Genomic DNA, 23,292 nt, shown 5'->3' with positions numbered 1-23,292 from the left:
GTCAAACGGGACTAGTTTGGTTTGGGAAAGTTGTTTAGTGTGGAGGAGTTAGACCGAAGGCTCTGTTTCCATGCTCTGTGAGCCTTGTTTCTAAAAACAAAGGGCAGCACGGTGGCTCAATGGTTAGCACTGCTGCCTCACAACACCAGGGACCCGGGTTCGATTCCAGTCTCGGGCGACAGTCTGTGGAGTTTGCACATTCTCCCAGTGTCTGCTTGAGTTTCCTCTGGGTACTGTGGTTTCTTCCCACATTCCAAAGATGCGCAGGTTAGGCCGCAGATTGACCATGCTAAATTGTCCCATAGTGTTCAGGGATGTGTAGATTAGGTGCATTAGATAGGAGTAAATGTAGAGTAATAGGGTCGGAGAATGGGTCTGGGTGGGATACTCTTCTGAGGGTCGGTGTGGACTTGTTGGGCCTGTATCCACACTACGAGGATTCTATCTTCCATCTTGTTAAAGTGTTCACTAATCCCCTTTTTAAATAAAGCACTGGTCTGACCTCCATGTGCGTCCAAACCTGCACACCATAGTTGACTATTAACTGCTTCTCGAGGGTAGTTAGGGACGGTCAACAAATGCTGGCTGAGACGGTGACACCAAGATCCCGCGAATGGATGAACCAAGCGGCTGGTTCAGGCAAATGTCCTCGGTGAGCGGGGCTGGGATTTGGATCAGCTACTGAGACTCTCTCTTTGAGTTTGGATTTAGACAGTGTCCTTGCCCCTCCGCGTGACTCAAGAGCCTGTAGTGAGACCTAAAAGGAATGATTGTGCCATGAGGGGACGTGGTGGTTGTAATGTTACTGGATCAGCAATGCAGGAGCCCAGCTTCATGATGGGAAGGCCTAAGGTCAAACCTCACTGAGTGCGAGTTGAATTCAGTTACCACAAACTTCTTGAATAAAATAAGCTCACCAAATCAAAGAGCCCCTACAATGTGGAAACCGGCCCTTCGGCCCAACAAGTCTACACCAACCCTTTGAAGAGAAACCCACCGAGACCCATTCCTCTACTCTATTGTCCTATATTTACCCCTGACTCGAGCACCTAATCTAGACATCCCTGGACACTATAGGCAATTTACCATGGCCATTTCACCTAATCTGCACATCTTTTGAATTTAATGCTTCTTCATTTGTTATAAAAATCAGAGGGGCTGAATGGCCTACCCCTGTTGCCAGCTCTTTGGTTTTACAAAACAAAAGGCAGGTGTGAATCAATCGCTGGTTTAAGTAAAACTCCACGTTTGAACATTATGCTTTGATTTGGTTTCTTTTTGTCATTCCCTCCCACAGTCATGCCCCATGGTGCCCAGCGTGTAAGCAAATCCAGGCAGACTGGGAGGATCTCGGGAAGTCTGGCAGGGAGCTCGGCATCCATGTTGGAAAGATAGATGTCACTCGGGAGCCAGGTATGTGGAGGGTTAGCCTCTTTATCAAACACGTGTGGCTTACTCTCTCTGGGTGTGGTTTGTGAATCCTTGCATTGTAGAGGGGTCGTAGGTCGAGCACGCGGGCCGGCAGCCTCTGAGACAGACCGCAGTGGTGGCTGTGGGGAGGACCCTCTAGTGCATCAGCCGTGGGTCCAAATACCAGCCATGAGATGGAGACCATGCTAACAGGCAGTTTGACGGGATTGTGAGGCCGTTCAGCCCATTGTGTCTGCACCAGCTCCTCCAACGAGTGCCATTACCCACTTCCCGTACACCATTTCTATCTGAATAACCATCCAATGCCCCCTCGGATTCCTCAGTCGAAACCTATCCCCACCATGTTTCCAGGTGATGCATTCCACATCTCCAACAACTCGCAGGGTTAGACTGTTTCTCTCGCTTCACCATCGCTGCTTTTACGCATCATATCAAGTCCATGCCTCTAGTTCTGCGTTCCTCTTTACAAGTGGGGAATCTCTGTCTCTCTCTGTCTCTCTCTGTCTTTCTTCACTCTCACTCACTCACTCACTCCTCCATCACCACCACCATAATATGGCGGACACAATTGTACACAATTCTCCAGCTGAGGTCGGGCGGACCTGGTACAGTGTAGGAGGATATTCAGCCCATCGTCCCTTTACGGGTTCTATGACCTACTCTATTGCGAACATTCCTACTTAGTAATAGTTAATGTGCCTAAGGGTTCATGTTACCTGACCATAGTTATGTAATAAACCACACCTTGTTGAGGAATAAAACAGTTTCTACAAAGGCTAATCCATGGTCCATCTTCCAACACTGACTACAGAGCAACTCTTGGCCTATCTCTACACTACCCTGACCGGGGCAGCATGGTGGCTCAGTGGTTCACTGCGCGAGGGACTCTGGTTCGATCCCAGCCTCGGGTGATTGTCTGTGTAGAGTTTCTCCCTGTGTCTGAGTGAGGTTCCGTCAGGTACTCCTGTTTCCTCCCACAGTCCACAGATGTGCAGGTTGGATTGGCTGTAGGAAATTGTCCGCAGTGTCTGGTTAGATAGATTGGCCAAGCTAAATTGCCCAGAGTGTGCAGGGATGGGCAGGCTAGCTGCATGAGTCATGGGAAATACAGGGATAAGGTAGTGGGGTAGCTCTGTGCGGGATGCACTTTGGATGGTCGGTGCAGACTTGATGGGCCGGATGGCCTTTTTTCCACACAGCAGGGATTCTGTGATTCAATGATAAGGCGTGAGTTGTCTAGGTGGATAGCAAGGTTTATTCTCTAGGTCAGGGCACCCCCTCACTGTTCTAAGAAGGGCCCCAGCTCTGAGGTTCTTGACCCACCAACATGTGCTCTTTATCTGTCGATGGATGTTGTATAGTAGGAGGAGTTCTGTGGCCTGAAAGCTGAGGCTGGTAATTGGCTGGGTGCCTTGCGTTTGGACCACTCCGACCCTCTGTCCACTCACAACCAACTCCTGCAGTGACATAGCACCAATTGTCAAGCAGGGCCTGTGGTGGGGGGGGGGCGCAGGGGGGGGGGGGCAGGGGGCAGGAGGGAGCAGTTTTCGGGAACTGTGGACGCTGGAGATCTGAAATAGAAACGGAAATTGCTGGAGAAACTCAGCAGGTCCGGCAGCACCTGGGGAGAGAGGAAAAACAAGCGGTAACAATTTGTGTCCGGTGACCCTTCAGGGCTGCTTTCTCTCTCCACAGATGCCGCCAGAGCTGCTGAGTTTCTCTAGCAGTTTCTGATTTTTGTTAGCGAAATGTTTGTGTCCTGAAGTGTTTGTGTTCAAATGGGGCGAAGAGCGGATGGGACTGAGCTGCAAACGTGTCTGTGGCTGTACTGATTGATTTTAACATGCTCACGCCTCCTGGAGGTGATTGGGAGGGTGGCGTGGAATTTATAGAGATGTTGGACTCCTTGTCTAATGATGTTGCCCTCTTTTGGGGTATTTTGTGGCCAATAGAACATTACAGCGCAGTACAGGCCCTTCGGCCCTCGATGTTGTGCCGACCTGTGAAACTAATCTGAAGCCCATCTAACCTACACTATTCTGTTTTCATCCATGTGCTCATCCAATGACCATTTAAATGCCCTTAAAGTTGGTGAGTCTACTACTGTTGCAGGCAGGCCGCTCCACGCCCCTAATACTCTCAGAGTAAAGGAACTACCTCTGACATCTGTCTTATGTCTATCATCCCTCAGTTTAAAGCTATGTCCCCTCGTGTTAGCCTTCACCATTCGGGGAAAAAGGCTCTCACTGTCCACCCAGTCTAACCCTCTGATTATCTTGTATGTCTCAATTAAGTCACCTCTTAACTTCCTTCTCTCTAATGAAAACAGCCTCAAGTCCCTCAGCCTTTCCTCATAGGCCTTGCCCTCCATAGCAGGCGACGTTGTGGACTTTCTCCAGGGATCCGGGTCAGAAACCTACCCACTGAGAGCTACTGACCAACCAGAGCAAGGCAACTCTCTGCTCAACACCCCCACCCAGCAGTGGCTGCTGTGGGAATGACACCCACTGGATTCCCTTAAGATACAGGAGCAGAATTAGGTCGCTCGGCCCATTGAGTCAGCTTCACCACTTGTTCATGGCTGGTATATTTCTCAACCCCATTCTCCTGCCTCCTCACCTTAAACTTTGATCTGTTAAGGCCCTGCATGTAAGTAATATAGGGAGGGTTCTGGGGTGGGGAGGAGGTTTGTATGGGAATGAGGGAGGGGCAACTGGATTGTGGGTGGTAATTGAAAGGGGATGATCTCTCCCTGATGCCACCTTCCTCAGAGGGTCATCAATCTGTGGAGTTCACTACCCCTGAGTGCTGTGGATAAATTTAAGGTAGAGAGAGCCAGATTTTTAATTAGCAAAGGTAATGTCACCATTGTCTTAACAGCCCATAGTCCTGCACTCTCATTGGAGAGCGACATCTTGGGGTGGTTTAAACTGAGGATATCCGCACCTCCGTGACGGGAGAGCTTGAGAAGGAAAGTCCTTCATGGTCACTTCAGCTGGTGGTGGGAATTGAACTCCCACTGTGGACATCACTCTGTACAACAAATCAGCTGTGCAGCCAATTGAGCTAACCAGCTCCTTATTTAATTAGTAACGGGTTCTGGGGAATGGGCAGGAAAGTGGACTTGAGGCTGAGGTGAGATTGCTGTGATCAGACTGTATGGGGTAGCTGGTTGGAGAGGCCTACTCCTCCTCCTAGCTCCCATGTCAATCGCTGTTCCTTGGTACCGCGTGTAGAGGAAGACAATGTTCAAAGCTGAAAAGTACATTGCTTAACACTGCAGTTTAGTATTTGATTTTTATTCAGAGGTGTACCCAAGTTTGGGAAGTGCTCACGTCTAAGCTACAGAGGGCACTCCATAAAGCATTTAATATCGTCTGCGCTGTAGTGTGGTACGTTTGGAGGTGGAAGGGTGCTTTGAGAATGAATCCATCACCATCCTGCTTCTGTCAAAATGGAGGGCATCCTGTCAGTTGCCAATGAAGGTCCTAAATGGACAATTAATGCCACCATGGTCAATATTAACCCAACAGCAGCTGGACCGGTCTTCACCAAAGGATGTCCACAAGCAACCAGACCCCTGTGGACTGGCTGTGAGCAGAAGTGGGGAGAGTGGATTCCTTCTTCCAAAAGGCACTTGTGCCCGATTGAGGAAGCTGGCATAGGGCAGTGGCTATCCCTTGCGATGCACTGTCCCACACCCCCCAGCTCCTCCCTCCCTTTCCCATCTGATTCCCTTTACTCATTAAACTTCTGCCTATCTCCTCCTCCAGTTTATTCACTACACTCTTCCACAGATTCATGACCCGTTGTGAGAGAAGTAATTCCTCCTCATCTGTGCTTTAAATCTGCCACCCCCTTATCTGAAACCTAGGACCTGTCATTCTAGGTTGCCTCACAAGGGGAAACATCCTGTCTCCATCTACAGAGGAAACTCCAATATCCAAAGGACACTGGCGGGGAGAATTTTGATAGGTTAATTGAATGCCGGATAACATAGTTTTGCCGAGCATCGGGATCTTTCAATCTTGCTGGATAATCCGAAATTCAGATAATCAAATGCTGAATAATCAAGGTTCCTCTGTTAATCCCCTTCAGCATCTCATGTAGCTCAGTTAGATCTCCTCTCATTCTTCTAAACATGACTGAGAATATCTCCGATCTGCTCAATCTCTCCTCATTTGACAAGCCTTTCACCTCTGGAATTAATCTAGTTGAGTCTTCTCTGAGCTGCCTTGGATGCAGTTAAACTCTTCCTCAATTAAGGAGACCAGAATTGGCAGCAAGGTTTGCTCGTGCTGCAAGGGAGGGTTTAAACAAGATTGGCAGCGCGTAGGGATCCTCAACAGCAGGGAGGCAAGTGTGAGGCTGGAAGGAGATATAGTCATCAGAAATACTAAGTTAAAGAGATGGGTCAGGCTGGAACACGGCAGGGAGCCTGTTGGATTAAATTGCATCGACCTCAATACAAGAGGGCTGACAGGTAAGGGCGATGAACTGAGAGCGTGGATAGGTACATGGGACTGGGATTACAGAAACATGGCTAAGGGAGGGACAGGACTGGCAGCTTCATGTGCCAGGTACAGGTGCTTTAGGCAGGACAGAGGTGGAGGAAGGAGGGGAGGGGGAGTTACATTTCTGATTAACGCGAGTATCACAGCAGTAATCAGAGATGAAGGATCATCCAGTGAGGCTTTGTGGGTGGAGCTGAGAAATAAGAAGGGGACGGTGACATTGAGATTGTACTACAGGCCCCCAAATAGTGAATGGGAATTAGAGGAACAAATATGTAAGGAGACTGGGGAGACTTGCAGAAGCAATTGGGTTGTCATAGCAGGGGATTTAAATTTTCCTAAAATAGACTGGGACTGCCATAGCGTTAAGGGCTCAGACAGAGTGGAATTTGTTAAGTGCGTTCAGGAAAGTTTCCTCAAGCAGCATATAGAGGGTCCTACTCAGGAAGGAGCAAAACTCGACCCAGTCTTGGGAAATAGGGCAGGACAGGTGAGGGAGGTGACAGGGAGCACTTTGGGACCAGTGACCATAGTTCTATTAATTTTAAAATAGTTATGGAGAGGGACAAAACTGGTCCACAGCTTCAAGTTCTAAATTGGGGCAAGGCTGGAATTAGACAGGAGCTTGCAGGAATTGATTGGAGTAGTTTGTTTGCAGGCAAAGGGACCTCCGGCAAGTGGGAGGCCTTTAGAAGTGAGATAGCTAGAGTTCAAGGTCTATATATTCCTGTGAGGGTGAAGGGCAAGGTTGACTGGAATACGGAACCCTGGATGACAAGAGACATTGAGGCTTTGACCAGAAAAAAGGAGGAGGTTTGGCTCAGGTACAGGCAGCTGGGATCACGGGAATCCCCTGGAGGTATACAGGGAATATAGGAGTTTACGGAAGGAAATCAGGAGGGCGAAAATGGGGCACGAGATAGCCTTGGTTGAGAAGATTAGGGTGAATCCAAGGAGGTTTTTAAAGTATATTTAAAGAAAAATATACTAGAGAGAAAGAATAGGGCCCCTCAAGGATCAAACTGGACACGTGTGTGTGTGTGTGTGTGTGTGTGTGTAGAACTGCAGGATATGGGCTATGTTCTCGATGAATATTTCTCTCTTTATCGTGGAGACAAACATGAAGATTTGAGAACTAGGGGAGGTTAGTGGTGTGACCTTGGGGACAGTCCATATCACAGTCGATGTATTAGAATGTATGAAGGTGGATAAACCTCCTGGTCCTGATCAGATATATCCAAGAACGCTGCAAGAGGTCAGAGAAGAAATTGTGGGAGCCCTGGCTGATATTTTTGCATCATCTTTGACCACGGGTGAGATACTGGAAGATTGGAGGGTAGTGAAGATTGTGCCATTATTCAGATAGGGCTACAAAGGAAAGCCTGGGAACCATGGGTCAGTAAGCCTCACATCTGTGCTGGTTAGCACTGCTGCCTCACAGTACCAGAGTCCCAGATCCAATTCTAGCCTCGGGTGTGGAGTTTGCATATTCTCCCCGTGGCAGCATGTATTTCCTCCAGGTTCCTCCCACAGTCCAAAGATGTGCAGGGCAGGTGAATTGGCCATGCCAAATCTTCCATAGTGTTAGGTGCATTAGTCAGAGGGGAATGAGTCTGTGTGGGTTACTCTTCGGAGGGTCAGTGTGGACTTGTTGGGCTGAAGGGCCTGTTTCCACACTGTGGGGAATATAATCTAATCATAGAGATATACAGCATGGAAACAGACCCTTCGGTCCAACCTGTCCATGCCGACCAGATATCCCAACCCAATCTCGTCCCACCCGGCCCATATTCCTCTAAACCCTTCCTATTCATAAACCCATCCAGATGCCTTTCAAATGTTGTCATTGTACCAGCCTCCACCACTTCCTCTGGCAGCTCATTCCATACACGTACCACCCTCTGTGAAAAAGTTGCCCCTTAGGTCTCTTTTATACCTTTCCCCCCTCACCCTAAACCTATGCCCTCTAGTTCTGGACTCCCCCACCCCAGGGAAAAGACTTTGTCTATTTACCCTATCCATGCCCCTCATGATTTTATAAACCTCTATCAGGTCACCCCTCAGCCTCTGACGCTCAGGGAAATCATCCCCAGATTTGGTCTGAGTTATAAGGAGAGGTTGGACAAGCTAGGACGTTTTTCTTTTAGAGCGTAGGAGACTGAAGGGGGATCTTATAGGAGTGTATAAAATTGAGAGGCATGGATAGGGTGAATATGCTCTGTCTTTTTTCCAGGGTTGGGGAATTGAGGACTAGAGGGCATCGGTTTAAGGTTAGAGGGGAAAAAATAAAAGGGAACCTGAGGGGCAACATTTTTTACACAGAGGGTGGCACACATATGGAATGAGCTGCAAGTGGAAGTGTTTGAGGCTGGTACATTAACAACGTTTAAAAGGCATTTGGAAAGATATGTGTTGGAAAGGATTAGAAGGATATGGGCCAAGTGCAGGGAAATGGGTTTAGTGTGGACAGACATTTTGGTCAGCATGGACCAGTTTGGGCCAAAGGGTCTGTCTCCATGCTGTAGAATTCTGTCTCTATTGTAGGTACCATCTCCTCGTTGCCTTGTACAGTTGCAGGCGCACTTCCTACTTTTATATTCCATTCCTTTAGCAATATAATTCCTCCTTTTCACCTGCTGTAACTTTGAGGGACAGCCTGATCCCTCAACACCGAAGTATTTTCACGTTTCTCTCCATTTTGCATGATAAATTGTCTTATTTGTCTGACCAAAATGGCAAACCAACCACTTACCTTTTGAAATCTTTCATTGTTTGCAATGTGTGTACTTGCAGTTTGATTCCATCCCTTTCAAACACAGTGCATGCGACTGTCAGAGCCAATTCTGGTCACCCGTTTATAGGAAGGAAATTATTAAACTGGAGAGGGTTCAGAAGAGATTTACCAGGATGTTGCCAGGAATGGAATGTTTGAGTTATAAAGAAATGCTGGAACTCTTTTCACTGGAGTGTAGGAGGTTGAGGGGTGATCTTAGAGGTTTATAAATTAATGAGGGATATGGATAGAGTTTATGGTAGTTGTCTTTTCCCTCGGATGGGAGAGTTCAAGACTAGGGGGGGTGACAGGAGAGACATTTTTAAGGTCGGAGAAGAGCGATTTAAAAAGGACATGAGGGGCACATCTTTTCGTGTGTGGAATGAACTACCAGAGGAAGTGGTGGACATGGGTACGGTTACAGCATTTAAAAGACATTAGGATGGATACATGTATAGGAAAGGTTTAGAGAGATATCGGCCAGGAACAGGCAGGTGGGACTAGTTTAGTTTGGGATTAGGGTCTGCATGGACCGAAGGGTCTGTTTCCGTGCTGTATGACTCTGAGACCTTCAGAATGACAGTCCCGCTGACAAGAACCAACTTGATAAAATCACAACTTGAATCGGAAAGTATCCGGGCTTGCTAATCGTTGCAAAACCTTGTACGTTGCAGAAGGAATAACTTTGCTGTAATCTGCACCATACAGCGTCTCTTAGAATCTGGATGAGCAAATTAGTCTAATCAGTCTTGAGAATGTTCTGTAGAAAAAGAGGAAATCTTAATATGTGCACTTCAGTTGATGGAACATGTTTGTGTCAATTGGGTTAATTTAAGAAATGAATTTGCAGAAAACTATCCTGCTTGAAGTGTCACTCCAGGCACTCGAGTATAAAAACCGAGGTGGTACATTGCAAGTCAGGGAGCACTGCTGTATAGAAGGGGCAGTCTTTCAGGTTAGAGAACGGAGGGCCTGTACGCTCTCCAGTTGATGTAAAGAATCCCTTAGCACTGTTTCGAACAAGAGGTAAGGTTGGGAGAGGGGGATTTATCCCCAGAATCTCAACCAATGATTATTTCACCATCACCAAAACAGGCTGGCTGGTTATTGAAAAGGTAACGTTGCTATAGTCCCAGAGGAGCACAAGTCATGCAGCATGGAGCCAGACCCTTCAGCCCAACCAGCCCATGCTAAACACACTCCCAAACTGTACTAGTCCCACTTGCCTGCATCTGGCCCATGTCCCTCCAAATCTTTCGTATTCATGTACCTATCCAAATATCTTTTTAAACATTGTAATTGTACCCACATCCATCCCTTCCTCAGTCTGGATGTAGGTTTGCTCACTGAGCTGGAAGGTTTGTTTTCAGACGCTTCGTCACCATATCAGAAAACCTCATCAGTGAGCCTCCGGTGAAGCGCTGGTGTCACGTCCCGCTTTCTATTTATGTGTTCAACTTTCTTTGGATTAGTGATGTCATTTCCTGTGTTGGTGATGCCACTTCCTGTTGTTTTTCTGGGATCCAAATCGATGTGTTTATTGATCGAGTTCCGGTTGGAATGCCTTGCTTCTAGGAATTCTTGTGCGTGTCTTTTGTTTGGCTTGTCCTAGGATGGATGTGTTGTCCCAGTCGAAGTGGTGTCCTTCCTCATTCCAACTGGAACACTATCAACAAACCCATCGATTTGGACCCCATCTACCACCCGCTGAGTAAAAGAACAGGAAATGACATCACGAACCCAAGGAAACCTAAACACCTAAATAGAAAGCAGGACATAACACCAGCGCTTGACCGGAGGCTCACTGTTGACATTATCTAGTATGATGACGAAATGTCTGAAAATGAACCTTCCAGCTCAGCAAGCAAACTTACATCCAGAACCTCAATCTGAGCTACAAAAGTTGCTGACTTCCTCAGGAAGCTTATTCCATACATGAGCCACCATTTGTGTTTTAAAAAAAATTTACCCCTTGTGTCTTTTTAAAATCTCTCTCCTTTCACCTTAAAAATGTTCCCCCGAGTCTTGAAATCCCCCATCCTGGGGAAAAGACAATTACCATTAACTCTATCTGTACCCCTAATTATTTAATAAACTTCAATAAGGTGTTAAGACGGACCCGCGGGGTCCCGTCTTTGCGTGTTCTTTCGGAAGGAGAGACTCACACTGGCAACTATGATTAGACGCCGACAGCAGTTTATTCACAGAATCTTAACTGATACAACGAATCTACAGGCATGCATTCGTTGGAGAAGGCGTTCTCCCTTCCCGTTCAAAGTTGACACAATTATACTTTGCGCTGCCTGGAGTCCCCGGTCAGTTCGCCTTCCCCATTGGTCCATTCATCTGCGCGCGTTGGGGATCCGTCCTCCTATTGGCCGCATCGAAGTGCCTGTCCAGCTCCTGCTGTGCTTGACAATGGCTCAGCCATCCCCGGGAGCGGTTCCGATCCCGTATTCAATAGTTCATTGTTTCAAGGAATTACTATGCGTCTGACAGGCTAGCCATTTTCAATAGTTTTAGTTTAACTAAATTGTCAATTACACTTATCAACTTTAGACTTAAATAGAGCCATTCACACTCACTAGTTACAGGTTCCGATAGAGCAATTCACACTTGTCTAACAGTTACAGATTCCGATCAATTTCTTTATTAATCCCGAGTTTCGATGGGGCAATTGATACTGGCTGGTATTTACAGGCTCCAAGATTTAATTAACATTATGCATATCCCTTACAAGCTCCAGCAGTCATGCAATCGCCTGCAGCAGCTCGCTTGGCTGTTGTTAACCATTTCAGGGCTGGAAGTGTCACCCTCCCTAGCCCTACATTAAACACCGCAGTGAAATCTCCCCAACAAAGGTCACCTCCCAACCTCCCATGCTCAAGTGAAAAATGTCCCCGACTGGTGGAGAGTTTAACCTGAGGGTCGCCATGTCTCAGGCGAGGGGGAGAGGTGGAGAAGGAGAGTGCTCCATGGTTAACTCAGCGTTTTGTATTTCAAAAATATATTTTATTCATAAATATACTTACACATACACTGTTACTGAAACAGTTCGGTTCTGTAGAGTAGTATATGAAGGAAACAAACCCAAGGCATTTCTTTCTTCAACAAGATTATATTTACATATATTTGAGGCATCAGGAGGGTCTGATAACTGAACAGGCCTCTATTTAACTTCAGCAGGAAGACCTCAGACAGTGGTCTTTCCCCACTGCGTATTGGTGGCTGCTGTCCCAAGCTTCAGTGTGTCTTGCAGCACGTAGTCCTGGTCCTTGGAATGTGCCGGTCTGCAACACTTGGTCAGGGTCCGGTGTGAGAATCGAACCCACACTGTAAGCAGCACTCTGCGTCGCAAACCAGCCGTCCAACCAACTGAGCTGGTCATTGTCACGTGGTTAGCACAGGGTGGCATGGGCAAGTAGGACCGAAGGGCCTGTTCCCGTGCTGTCGACCTCTATGACGCTTACCTCATGGTTGCTCATGAGGGCTTGTTGTGTGCACTTCTTGCATTACCACTGTGGTCACAACTCCACAGATGCTTGAATTTTAATTTGCTCTGAAGCAGGCGGTCATAATAGACGCTATGAAAATGCAGTTTTTGTAATCTGGAACTCCTGTTTAGTAAAATATATTAATCAGACTGCATTTGTAAACACTTGTAAAAAAAAAAAACTTTATTTGCTAGTGAAATAATGAAGTAAGCGGACTGTAACAATCCAGAGAAATCTTTCAAAGTGTATTGATGTCATTTAGACTATTGGGACATGTCCTATGATTTATCTCAAATAAATTGGTACAAAATATAAACTGAGGATCAAATTGCTCTTGTTTGTGATATTGGCTTAATTAGGCAAGGCTGTATTGGAAATTCTGGGGACGGTGATGTTTCTGTGTTCAGATCGGGCTCAACAATTAGAAGGCCTTTGTGCAAGGGAACTGTTCTGCAAAGAACATGGATTTATGTTGCGTTTCATTGTGCCCTCCAGCAGCTTCACAGCTGAGAACGTCCTTAATGAGCCGTACTCCCTGTTGTTAAAATACAGTAGCGGTTTGTGGGAAGCACATTGTGGTGCTGTGGTGGTAATGACATTGGGCAAACAATCCGGACCTGGAGGGAAAGACCAACAGAACATCCAACCAATATACTGGAGCTCCATTCTGCAGTACACCAAGGGAGTTGTGGAAGTAATGTGGGCAGAAGGTATTGAAGTGTTTGATCAGCTATGATTCTGTTGGACAAAGAAACATAGAGATAGGAGCAGGCCATTCAGCCGTTCCTGCTGCATGGTCATCCAGCTGTTCCCTGTTTTCTCCCCATAACCTTTACCCCTAAAGACTATATTTAATAGTCTACCGAATCCCCCATTCAGCCCATTGACCAATACGCTGAAGAGCGTCTCACCCAGACCCACCCCATCTCTGTAAGCCTGCGTTTCCCACGGCTTATTTAGCATGGGCAATTTAGCATGGCCAATCCACCCTAACCTGCACATCTCTGGACTGTGGGAGGAAACCGGAGCTCCCGGAGGAAATCCACGCAGACGCTGGGGAGAATGTGAAAGCTCCACACAGACAGTTGCCCGAGGCTGGAATCGAACCCGTGTCCCTGGCCCTGTGAGGCAGCAGTGCTAACCACTGAGCTGCCCATAATAAAGGCGATATTTATCTCCTTAAGTGGTGGAGCAGGTTCGAACCTGTTCCTTTGTTTGAACAAGTTGATGAGAGTGAGGTTTAGTCTCCTGGTGTATCTCACAAATTATTTGTTTCTTTCTCCTTCTGGAGAAAGGAGAAACTGAAACTGAGGTGAAAACGAATAGACTCTGTAACTAAAAGCTTGACCTCCTTAATGGTGACCATGACAACGGTCAGATATGATTGTTGTAGAAAGCCCAGGCCCTTTTCACTGATGTCCTTTATAGGGAAGGGAATCATGCCATCTTTACCTGGTCTGGCCTACACGTGACTCCAGAACCATGTGGTTGGCTTTTGAGTTGCCCCCTGGAAGTTACCCTCACAGGGCACTCTGCGATTAGGGCTGGACAATGAATGCTGACCTTGCCCATGACAGTCTTAACCCATGGGGAAAAATGAGACGTTAATAATGTTTCTCCCAGTGTTAGGATTCATCACATCCAGTAGCTGGTGGGAGTGATCTGTTTTCAGGAAGCCTGGCTCTGGGGGGTGTGACACAAACTGGACGTTTGTCAGACACCTATCGGGCCACATCCTGCACTGATAGGATCTTGACCCTCCCTCTCGATCTGAGTGTTCCTGAACCACGTGGACTGGAGCAGCTCACCAGGGACAGGGGAGTAACAGCTGGGCCAGCCAGTGATGCCCACATTCCCGGAAGTGAGCTCATCTGCTTTGTTTCATGTTAATGTTTTGACCTCAGAGCTCCTTAATGAGAGGCCAGGCAATCCTCATTGTGGGGGATGGAGTACCCAGTGGTTTCCTGCTCTGCGAGAAGTTGGGAAAGCCATCTGTAGGTTTGATGCTGAAGATCCTAAACTTACTAATCAGCCCTTTTGAAGAGAGAGAGAGAGAGAGGCGGAAACACTAACATCTTTTAAACTTGGGTTTGAATCGGACTCTGCATTTTCGAGAAGCTTTCTTTTAATGCTTGTGGATACAGACGCTGTTCAGAAAATGAAATGTTGATTTGTAGGAGGAAGCATGCAGCAGAAAGGGTAAATAGCTAAGGTCTTTTCCCCAGACTAGGGGAGTCCAAAACTAGATGGTATCGGTTTAGGGTGAGAGGGGAAAGGTTTAAAAGGGACCTAATGGGTGACTTTTTTCACACAGAGTGTGGTACGGGTATGGAATGAGCTGCCAGAGGATGTGGTGGAGGCTGGTACAATTACAACATTTAAAAGTGAAAGATCGCACAGCACCAGGTTATAGTCCAACAGGTTTATTTGGAAGCATAGTTCTTGGAGCGCCGCTCCTTCATCAGGTGGTTGTGGAGGACACAATTGTAAGACACAGAATTTATAGCAAAATTGTGTGCAATTCTGTGTCTAACAATTGTGTCCTCCACAACCACCTGATGAAGGAGCGGCGCTCCAAAAGCTAGTGCTTCCAATTAAACCTGTTAGACTATAACCTGGTGTTGTGTGATTTTTAACATTGTCCACCCCAGTCCAACACCAGCAGCTCCACATCATAACACTTAAAAGATGGGTGTATGAATAGGAAGGGTTTAGAGTGATATGGGCCAAGTGCTAGCAAGTGGAACTAGATTAGGTTCAGATCTCTGGGTCGGCATGGATGAGTTGGACCGAAGGGTCTGTTTCTGTGCTGTTTGATTCCATGCTGTTAACAACAGTGCTTTGACTTGAGACTCTGGCTGTAGAGTAGGCTATTGGCCTGTTCAGTTGTTGATGCCAACATGCTAACTCTGCACACCACCCCCCCCCCCCCCCTCCCCCCCCGGCCAAAAAGACACTCAAAGCGTGTGATTCTTTGAAGAAAGCGGCTCAGTTTGGGATTAGCGGCCACCAGTCGCTTCAGAGCAGTCACTTCAAGGGTTCAGTCAAAGTTGCAGCTACTGCAGTTGGGTATGCGAGTGTGCCCAGGGATACACACAAAAACAGCGGGTCCGGCAGGGTCTGTGGAGAGAGAAAGCAGAGTGAGCCTCCCTCAGAACAGCGGACACGAAACATTAAGTCTGATTTCTCTCCACCGATGCTGCCGGACCTGCTGAGCTTTTCCAGCTTCCAGCGTCCACATTTTCTTTTGGTTTTTATTTAGTGGCTGGAGTTCCTGCTGAGTCTGTGTACAGTTGCGCCACCTAGTGTTGTGGACATCATCGGTTGAATGTTTTCTGACCCTGAAGCGGGAAGATTTCATGGGAATTGGTCCTGTGACATGACCATCCTTGAGGTGCGACTCTAACTGCAGCACTGCCACACGTAATTGTATTCCTGTATCTTCACTTACAACGCCATTGTATTTATTTTTGTAAATGTATCTTGACTCAAGAGTTGCAGAGACTTAGAGCACAGAAACAGACCCTTTGGTTCAATTTGTCCATGCTGACCAGATATCCTAAATTAATCTAGTCCCATTTGCCAGCACTTGGTCCATATCCCTCTAAGCCCTTCCTACTCATCAAAGATGCCTTGTAAATGTTGCAATTAAACCAGCCTTTACCACTTCCTCTGGCAGCTCATTCCATACACGTACCACACTCTGTGTGGAAAAAGTTGCCCCAGAGGTCACTTTTATTCCCCTCTCACCCTAAACCTATGCCCTCTGGTTCTGGACTCCTCCACCCCAGGGAAAAGACCTTGTCTGTTTATTCTATCCATGCCCCTCATGGTTTTATAAACCTCTATAAGGGACCATTGCATTGGAGACACAGCATGCAGGTGCTGTGGACAAGGACTGGGACTGAATTGACCAACCCCTTGCCATCGCGCTTGTCGTGTATGTGTTCAGGCACCAGTCACGTCACTTGAACCTATAAGCACCCACCTCATGACTCATAGAAGGCTCCACAGGACGGAAAGTGCAGTCATAAAGGAATCCCGGTATTGTCTTCTCTGACCTCGATAGTTGTTAGGGGGTGAAACCGAAATACAGTGACCGTCTAATTTTTCTTTTTCCTTCAAATCAGGTTTGAGCGGCCGCTTCTTTGTCACCACTTTGCCAACCATTTACCAGTGAGTACAGTGATTGCCTTTCTTGTCCTTGCGTGGGGCTGGAACGTTCATTGACTCGAGTAGAATTTACGCTGTTATCCGCTTTTCCAGGCGCTCCGATAGTTTCCCTTGATCCCCGTATTCTTAAACCGACTCGTCCTTTCAGCTCGGTGGCCTCGTGCTTATTGTGTAAGAGTGCAGTAAAATTCATAGGGACCCTTGTGGTACAGTGGTAGTGTCCCCACCTCCTGAGCCAGGATGTCCAGGTTCAAGTCCCACCTGCTCCAGAGGAGTGTTATGAAAATCTTCTGTATTGTTTGATTTTAAATATATCTGAAGCAAGGTTCTTGTTATTGGGCACTCCTCTGACATCAATGCCTCCTCTCCCTACTCCCATTCCCTGCATGCGTCCGTTTTACCTGAGAGAATAAGTGACCACTTTACTTAGCATCTTCCAAATCCACAACCACTTCCATCTGGAAAGATAAGGGTGGCAGGTACTTGCAAACGCCACCACCTACAAGTTCCCCTCCAAGCCCCTCACATTCCTGAGTTGGAAATATATTGCCGCTCCTTCAATGTCGCTGGGTCAAAATCCTGGAATTCCCTCCCTGAGGGCATTGTGGGTCAACCCACAGCAGGTGGACACCAGCGGTTCAAGAAGGCAGCTCATTCCAAACCTTCTCAAGAGCAAGGAGAAGATGGGCATCAAATGCTGGGCCCAGCCAGAATCTCTTGAGATTACATAAAAGACCCATTGGTCTGAAGTGATTTGCAACAGATCTGGCTGAAGCCATCAGTGTTTTCCCCTCCTGTCAAGGCAGACATTTGTGACAGTTGTCATAGACTGTAGAGGGTGAGCCAGTTCTGTTGACATACCAATGCTCCCTGTTCCTGGGGATAAAATGGCCGAATCCTCTCGTGGTGGTTGCTCCACGTTCCCAGGGGTGAGGTAGAGTTCATGGATCAGCAGCTTTCCTGACCACAGGGAAGGCAGGATTGGTGAACGCAGTGTGAACATTCATGATGCGAACTCTCCATTATTTATCGTTTTGCTCATTTGTACACAATCAGCTGCTGCACTTTGAGCCCCCTGCCCGCACTTTAGTTATGGTTTTCTGCATGACTGGAAATTGCTTGACTGTTTCTTTTTTCAATGGACCGAGCTTCATATTTCAAACCCACCCTTTGTCGTTGTTTCCCTCTTGTCAGTGCCAAAGAAGGCGTCTTTCGGAAATATCACGGAGCAAGGATGCTGGAGGATTTCCGGAGTTTCATTAAGGAGAAGAAGTGGGAGGCTGTTGAGTCGATTAGCGGGTGGAAATCTCCGTCTTCTGTTGTGTAATGACTTCATTTCTTGCTCGCAGAAATAAATACTTGACACTGGCAGCCCACTTGGTGGTAACGCCACTGAGTCAGATGTGCCGCATTATTTCCAGAGAAACGTACGTTCAAGCCCTGCTTGTTATGGGTTGCACTTCCTCCACTCCACACAAATCAGGCCGATCGGGGAGTGAGCCCTGATGCTTTGCTGGCTTAGTCCAGACTGGAGTTGGACGTGAGACCTCGACAGTCTGTTTAGCTCGTAGAGCAGGTACTGCGCTATTGGGGGAATGCGGCACCGTCAGAGGTGCTGACATTGAGATGAATTGTTGACCCAAGACCCTGTGCTCCTTGTCTGAAGAGGGGTTAGTGAGGAGGTCCTCCTGTCCCTGTCACCCTGAGCAACAGCTAATTAGTTAATTACAGCGTCAATTCTTGAACATCCCTTTGGATAGTTGTGTTTCATAGAATATGGGCGACACGGTGGCACAGTGGTTAGCACTGCTGCCTCACAGCGCCAGAGACCCGGGTTCAATTCCCGCCTCAGGCGACTGACTGTGTGGAGTTTGCACATTCTCCCCATGTCTGCGTGGGTTTCCTCCGGGTGCTCCGGTTTCCTCCCACAGTCCAAAGATGTGCAGGTCAGGTAAATTAGCCATGCTAAATTGCCCGTAGTGTTAGGTAAGGGGTAAATGTACGGGAATGGGTGGGTTGCGCTTCGGCGGGTTGGTGTGGACTTGTTGGGCCGAAGGGCCTGTTTCCACACTGTAATCTAATCTAATCTAATCTAATAGAATAGAATCCCGACAGTGTGGAAACAGGCCATTTGGCCCAACAAGTCCACACCAACTCTCCGAAGAGCACTGCTCCCAGACTCACACTCCTACCCCTATCCCTATCCCTATCCCTGTACCCTGGCATTGTCCACGCATGGTCCACCTAACTTAAACATCCCTGAACACTATGGGCACTTTCCCACGTCAGTCCACCCTTACCTGCACGTCTTTGGATTGCAGGAGGAAACCGGAGCACCCGGAGGAAACCCACGCAGACACTGGGAGAATGTGCAAACTCCACATAGACAGTCGCCCGAGGCTGGAATCGAACCTGGGTCCCTGGCGCTGTGAGGCTGCAGTGCAAGACACTGAGACACTGTGCTGCCACTTTTTCAAGTTTATATGTTAATCCTGTTCCTCCAGTAGGCTACAGCACATTAAAGTGGTGCAGCTCACCATCATCTTCTCAGGGAGAACAGGTGCTAGCCTTGTGGATGAGGCTTGGATCCCATTGGCAAACTGGGTACATTGGAGTGTCACCTACACCTTCCAAACCAACCTCATTGCTTGTAGGGGACACTTAAATCCTGAGGCAGTGCCAGGACAGTAACCGTGTCAAGGCAATTTTTTCCTCTCCATTTTAGAGGAGGGTCCTCCCGTCACCTTGCCCTCTAATGGATTAGCATCAAGTACCACAGGAAGAGGCCATTTGGCCCATAGCCGACCCATTCCAACACTGTCGCCCTGCCCTGAAGCAGAGTTTGTTAGCAGACGGAGGAGCGGGGTTGATTCATTCCTGCCAATTAATTTACTTGTTCTGTTCTTTCCTCGTCTTCCTTTCAGAATGTCTGGGATGGCTGGTCTTTTCCGACTCTCTGTCTGGATCAGGGTGAGTGCCAGCGACGGTATGGAAGAATGATCACATTTTGTCGTCTGTTCCTTACGGGGGGGATATTGTGATTGCGAGAGTGGAATGTTCTTGCAGACCGATACCTGTCTGTCATAGCTCGGGCTGCACGTAGCTACCTGCCAGTGTCCACCAATCTTAAATTTGCACCAGAAGTGAGCCGACGTTTTGACTCTTGGGCAAAATGTAAAGGACAAGTGTACTGTAGACGAAATGTTGGAGGAACTCAGACGGTGCAGAGGGACAAACACCGTTAGCATTTTGAGCCCAATGTTACTCTTCTTCAAAAGAGGTTGAATCCACCACCTTCACAGGGAAGTATTCAGTTCTGAAAGAGAGTCAAACTGGACTCAAAGTGTTAACTCTGTCTCTCTCTCTCCCCACGGATGATGCCATACCTGCTGAGTTCCACCAGCGTTCTCTGGTTTTGTTTCAGGTGTCCAGCATTTGCCTTGACGTGAGCATAGTTTAAAAAAATAAGTAGTGCACTGATTTACCACTGGTTACCCTGGGGCTGACTAAAATTCGGTGCAAATGCTCCTTTGATGTTCTGATGCGCAGGTTTAAATATTTCCTTCAGAATTCCTTCCCCTGTTTTATTCTGATGGTTTTGTCAAATGAGTTTGTGTTTGATCTCACTGGGTCTGAGGCGATGTGTGAATAGTGGCTTCTCTGAGGCGCAGAGTCCTCGGGAACCTTAATAAGGTCAGCAAGTTGTATTTTGTAATGTCTTTCTTTTAATTGAATCCGCAAGGGAGGTCCCTGAATGATACCGGAGCCTAGGAGTCGTAAACAAACGTAGGATGAGGGTGCACATATTGTCCTCGCTGTTAGGATCCAGGAGAGATTCAGTCGTAGAGTCAGACCGCAGGGAAACAGACCCTTCGGTCAAACCAGTCCATGCTGACCATAATCCCACCTGCCTGCTCCTGGCCCATATCCCTCCAAACATTTCCTCTACATGTAATTATCTAAATGTCTTTTAAATGCTGTAACTGTACCCACATCCAACACTTCCTTTCGAAGGCCATTCCTCACACGAACCACTCACTGTGAAAAGAACTTGCCCCACGTATCTTTTTTTTGTAAATGTCTGTCCTCTCACCTTAAAAAATATACCCCATGGCCTTGGAGTCCCCACCCTGGAGTAAAGACACCTGCCATTCACCTTCTCTATACCCCTCATGATTGTATAAATCTCTGAGGTCCCTCCTCAACTCCCAGTGGAAAAAAGTCAAAGCCTTTCCTTATAGCTCAATCCCTTCACTCCTGGCAACATCCTTGTAGATCTCTTCTGAACCTTCTCTCGCTAACTAATATCTTTCCTGTAACAGGGTGACCAGAACTGGAGACAATATTCCAGAAGAGGTCTTTGTGTACGGTCTGACCTTGTGTCAGATCGAGGTTGGTCTGCACATTGGCCACGTTTACTTGCCCTCTTTTCCCCCATCATGCACTGCAGAAATTCACCAAGGCTCCTTAGCCAGCACCTTCTGGATGTATGACGACTGCCATCTAGAAGGACAAGGGTGGCAGGTATATGGGAACACTGACCCCTGTAGGTACCCCTCAGACCACTCCCCATCCTGACCTGGAAATATATCGGTCGTCCCTTCAGTGTCACTGGGTCAGAATCCTGGAACTCCCTCCCTTGTGAAATTGTGGGTCAACCTACAACACATTGAGACATACACTATAGGAGAGGCCCTTCAGTCCATTGAGTCTGTGCTGACCTATCTACTCTTTACCCACTTTCCAGCACTTGGCCCACAGTGTTGAATGTTCTATTTCATCTGTGCAGGTTTTAAAAATTAAGTTTCCCTTCTCTACCCCCCCCCCCCCCCCCCCCCCCAGATAGTGCGTTCTAGACTCCCACTGCCCTCTGAGTGAAAATCCTTTTCCTTAAATTCCCAATAAACCGCCTGCCTTTCATCTTAAAGTGATTCCGCTTGTTATTCGACTAACAGGGACAAGCTGCCCACTGTTCAGCCTGTCCATGTCCCACGTAATCTTACACAGTTCCCCAGTCACGCTTCTCTGCTTGAAAGAAAACAACTTGAGCTTACCCAGCGCCTCTGCGTGGCTGAGATGCTTCATTCCCTGGTGAATCTCCTCTGCCCCCTCATCCATGGACTGCAGCGGTTCAAGAAAGGGCAGCTCTCCCCCACCTTCTCCGGGGCAACTAGGGACGGGCAATAAATACTGACACAGCCAGCGGTGCCCATGTCCCACCACGATGTAAAGCAGCAAGGTCTCAGTTCAATTGTCACAGCAATGTTTTGCTGGAGCGAGTGAGAGGAATTTCCACCATCTTGTAGGTTATGTCTCAGGCATAAAGATCTCACTGTGAAATGCCCCAACTCTGATTTTTAACTGCAGGCCTTCTGTTTTCTACCTGGATTCAACCTGCAGCAGAAATATGTTATCCGTGTCTTCCACATTCAATCCGTGCGATTATCATGGAATCCCCACAGTGTGGGAGCAGGCCATTCAGCCCATCGGGTCCACACCAGCCCTCTGAAGAGTATCCCACCCAGACCCACCTTCCTATCCCTGTAATTCTGCATTTCCCATGGCTAATCGACTTGGCCTGTGCATCCTTGGACACGATGGGGCAATTTCCCATGGCCAATCCACCATAACCTGCACATGTTTGGACTGTGGGAGGAAAGCGGAGTGCATGGAGGAAACCCACGCAGACACGGGGAGAATGTGCAAACTCCACACATCCTGACCTGGAGAATGTCGCCCGAGGCTGGAATCGAACCTGGGTCCCTGGCGCTGTGAGGCAGCAGTGCTAACCGCTGAGCCACCGTGCCAATCTATTGGGATCACCTGTGAAACCTTCTGAAACATCTGTTGACGTACTGTCCTCTCACTTTAACCCTCTAACTCTCTCATTCTGTTAACTGTGTTGCCCTGTCTCCAGGCAAGTCTTCACTGTGTGCTTCACAAACCTGAACAAGCATATCCTTCCAAACCTTACTGGAGGATTGTATGGGACCCTGGCTGATGTCTTTTTCTTCTCGTCCTTGCATCCTGCTGTCTGTTTGCAGTGACACTATCTGCGCTTTCTATTCTAAAACAGGAAAGATCTCGCTGAATGTTATTTAAATGGAGAAAGTCTGCAGAAAGCTGCAGCGCAGAGGTATTTGGGAGTCATAGCGATGCACAGCACGGAAGCAGACCCTTCGGTCCACCTTGTCCATGCCGACCAGATATCCTAAATTAATCAAGTCCCATTTGCCAGTATTTGGCCCATATCCCTCTAAACTCTTCCTATTCCTGTACCCATCCAGATGCCTTTTAAATGTTGTAACTGTACCAGCCTCCACCACTTCCTCTGGCAGTCAAGATTAGAGTGGTGCTGAGAAAGCACACCACGTCAGGCAGCATCCGAGGAGCAGGAGAATGGGCGTATCGGCCGATAGTTGAAAGAAGGGCTCAGTTGATCAATCTGGGATGTGCAGGGAAGATGGGCTCAACCATCTCCATTGGTACCCTAATGATTCTGAGATTAATAAGCTTTTCTGTGCTAGTGGTGGGTAATGGGGCTACACAGAGCAACAGAGACCCAACTGTGATCTAATTGAATAGCAGCACAGACTAGATGGACTGAATGGCCTTTCTCCATTTTTCTCATGACTCCTGCATCCAAGCAGATGAAGAAACAGGTCAGCCTGGAAAGAGTCTCTCTCATTGGGATTCTGATATCTTATGTTAAAATCCTTTTCGTTCAAATCTTTATTATCCCTTGCTTGAGCACCAGAAATCTTTCAATAGGCTGGAGCTGTTTTGCTTGGAGCGCGGAGGCTCAGGACCTCACAGAGGATTATAAAATCATGAGGGGCATGGATAGGACAAATAGACAAAGTCTTTTCCCTGGGGTGGGGGAGTCCAGAACTAGAGGGCATAGGTT

At 47.7% G+C, this 23,292-nt stretch overlaps 1 protein-coding gene across 2 annotated transcripts in view; it reads left to right on the top strand.

Moving 5' to 3' along the window:
* Positions 1-23,292, top strand: part of tmx4 (thioredoxin-related transmembrane protein 4) — a 59,358-nt gene that overhangs the window by 11,414 nt on the left and 24,652 nt on the right. For both annotated transcript variants that reach the window (XM_043696582.2, XM_043696583.2), the window contains exons 2-5: positions 1,298-1,413; positions 16,343-16,388; positions 17,580-17,708; positions 19,310-19,355. In XM_043696582.2, the coding sequence (XP_043552517.2) occupies positions 1,298-1,413; positions 16,343-16,388; positions 17,580-17,708; positions 19,310-19,355 (337 nt within the window). The remainder of the gene's footprint in view (positions 1-1,297; positions 1,414-16,342; positions 16,389-17,579; positions 17,709-19,309; positions 19,356-23,292) is intronic.

This window comes from Chiloscyllium plagiosum, unplaced genomic scaffold (genome assembly GCF_037043375.1).
Source record: "Chiloscyllium plagiosum isolate Xiang-an unplaced genomic scaffold, Cpla_swu_hap1 HiC_scaffold_10, whole genome shotgun sequence".
In the NCBI taxonomy this organism is placed as follows: Eukaryota; Metazoa; Chordata; class Chondrichthyes; order Orectolobiformes; family Hemiscylliidae; genus Chiloscyllium; species Chiloscyllium plagiosum.
This window is presented reverse-complemented; position numbering and strand designations above follow the sequence as displayed.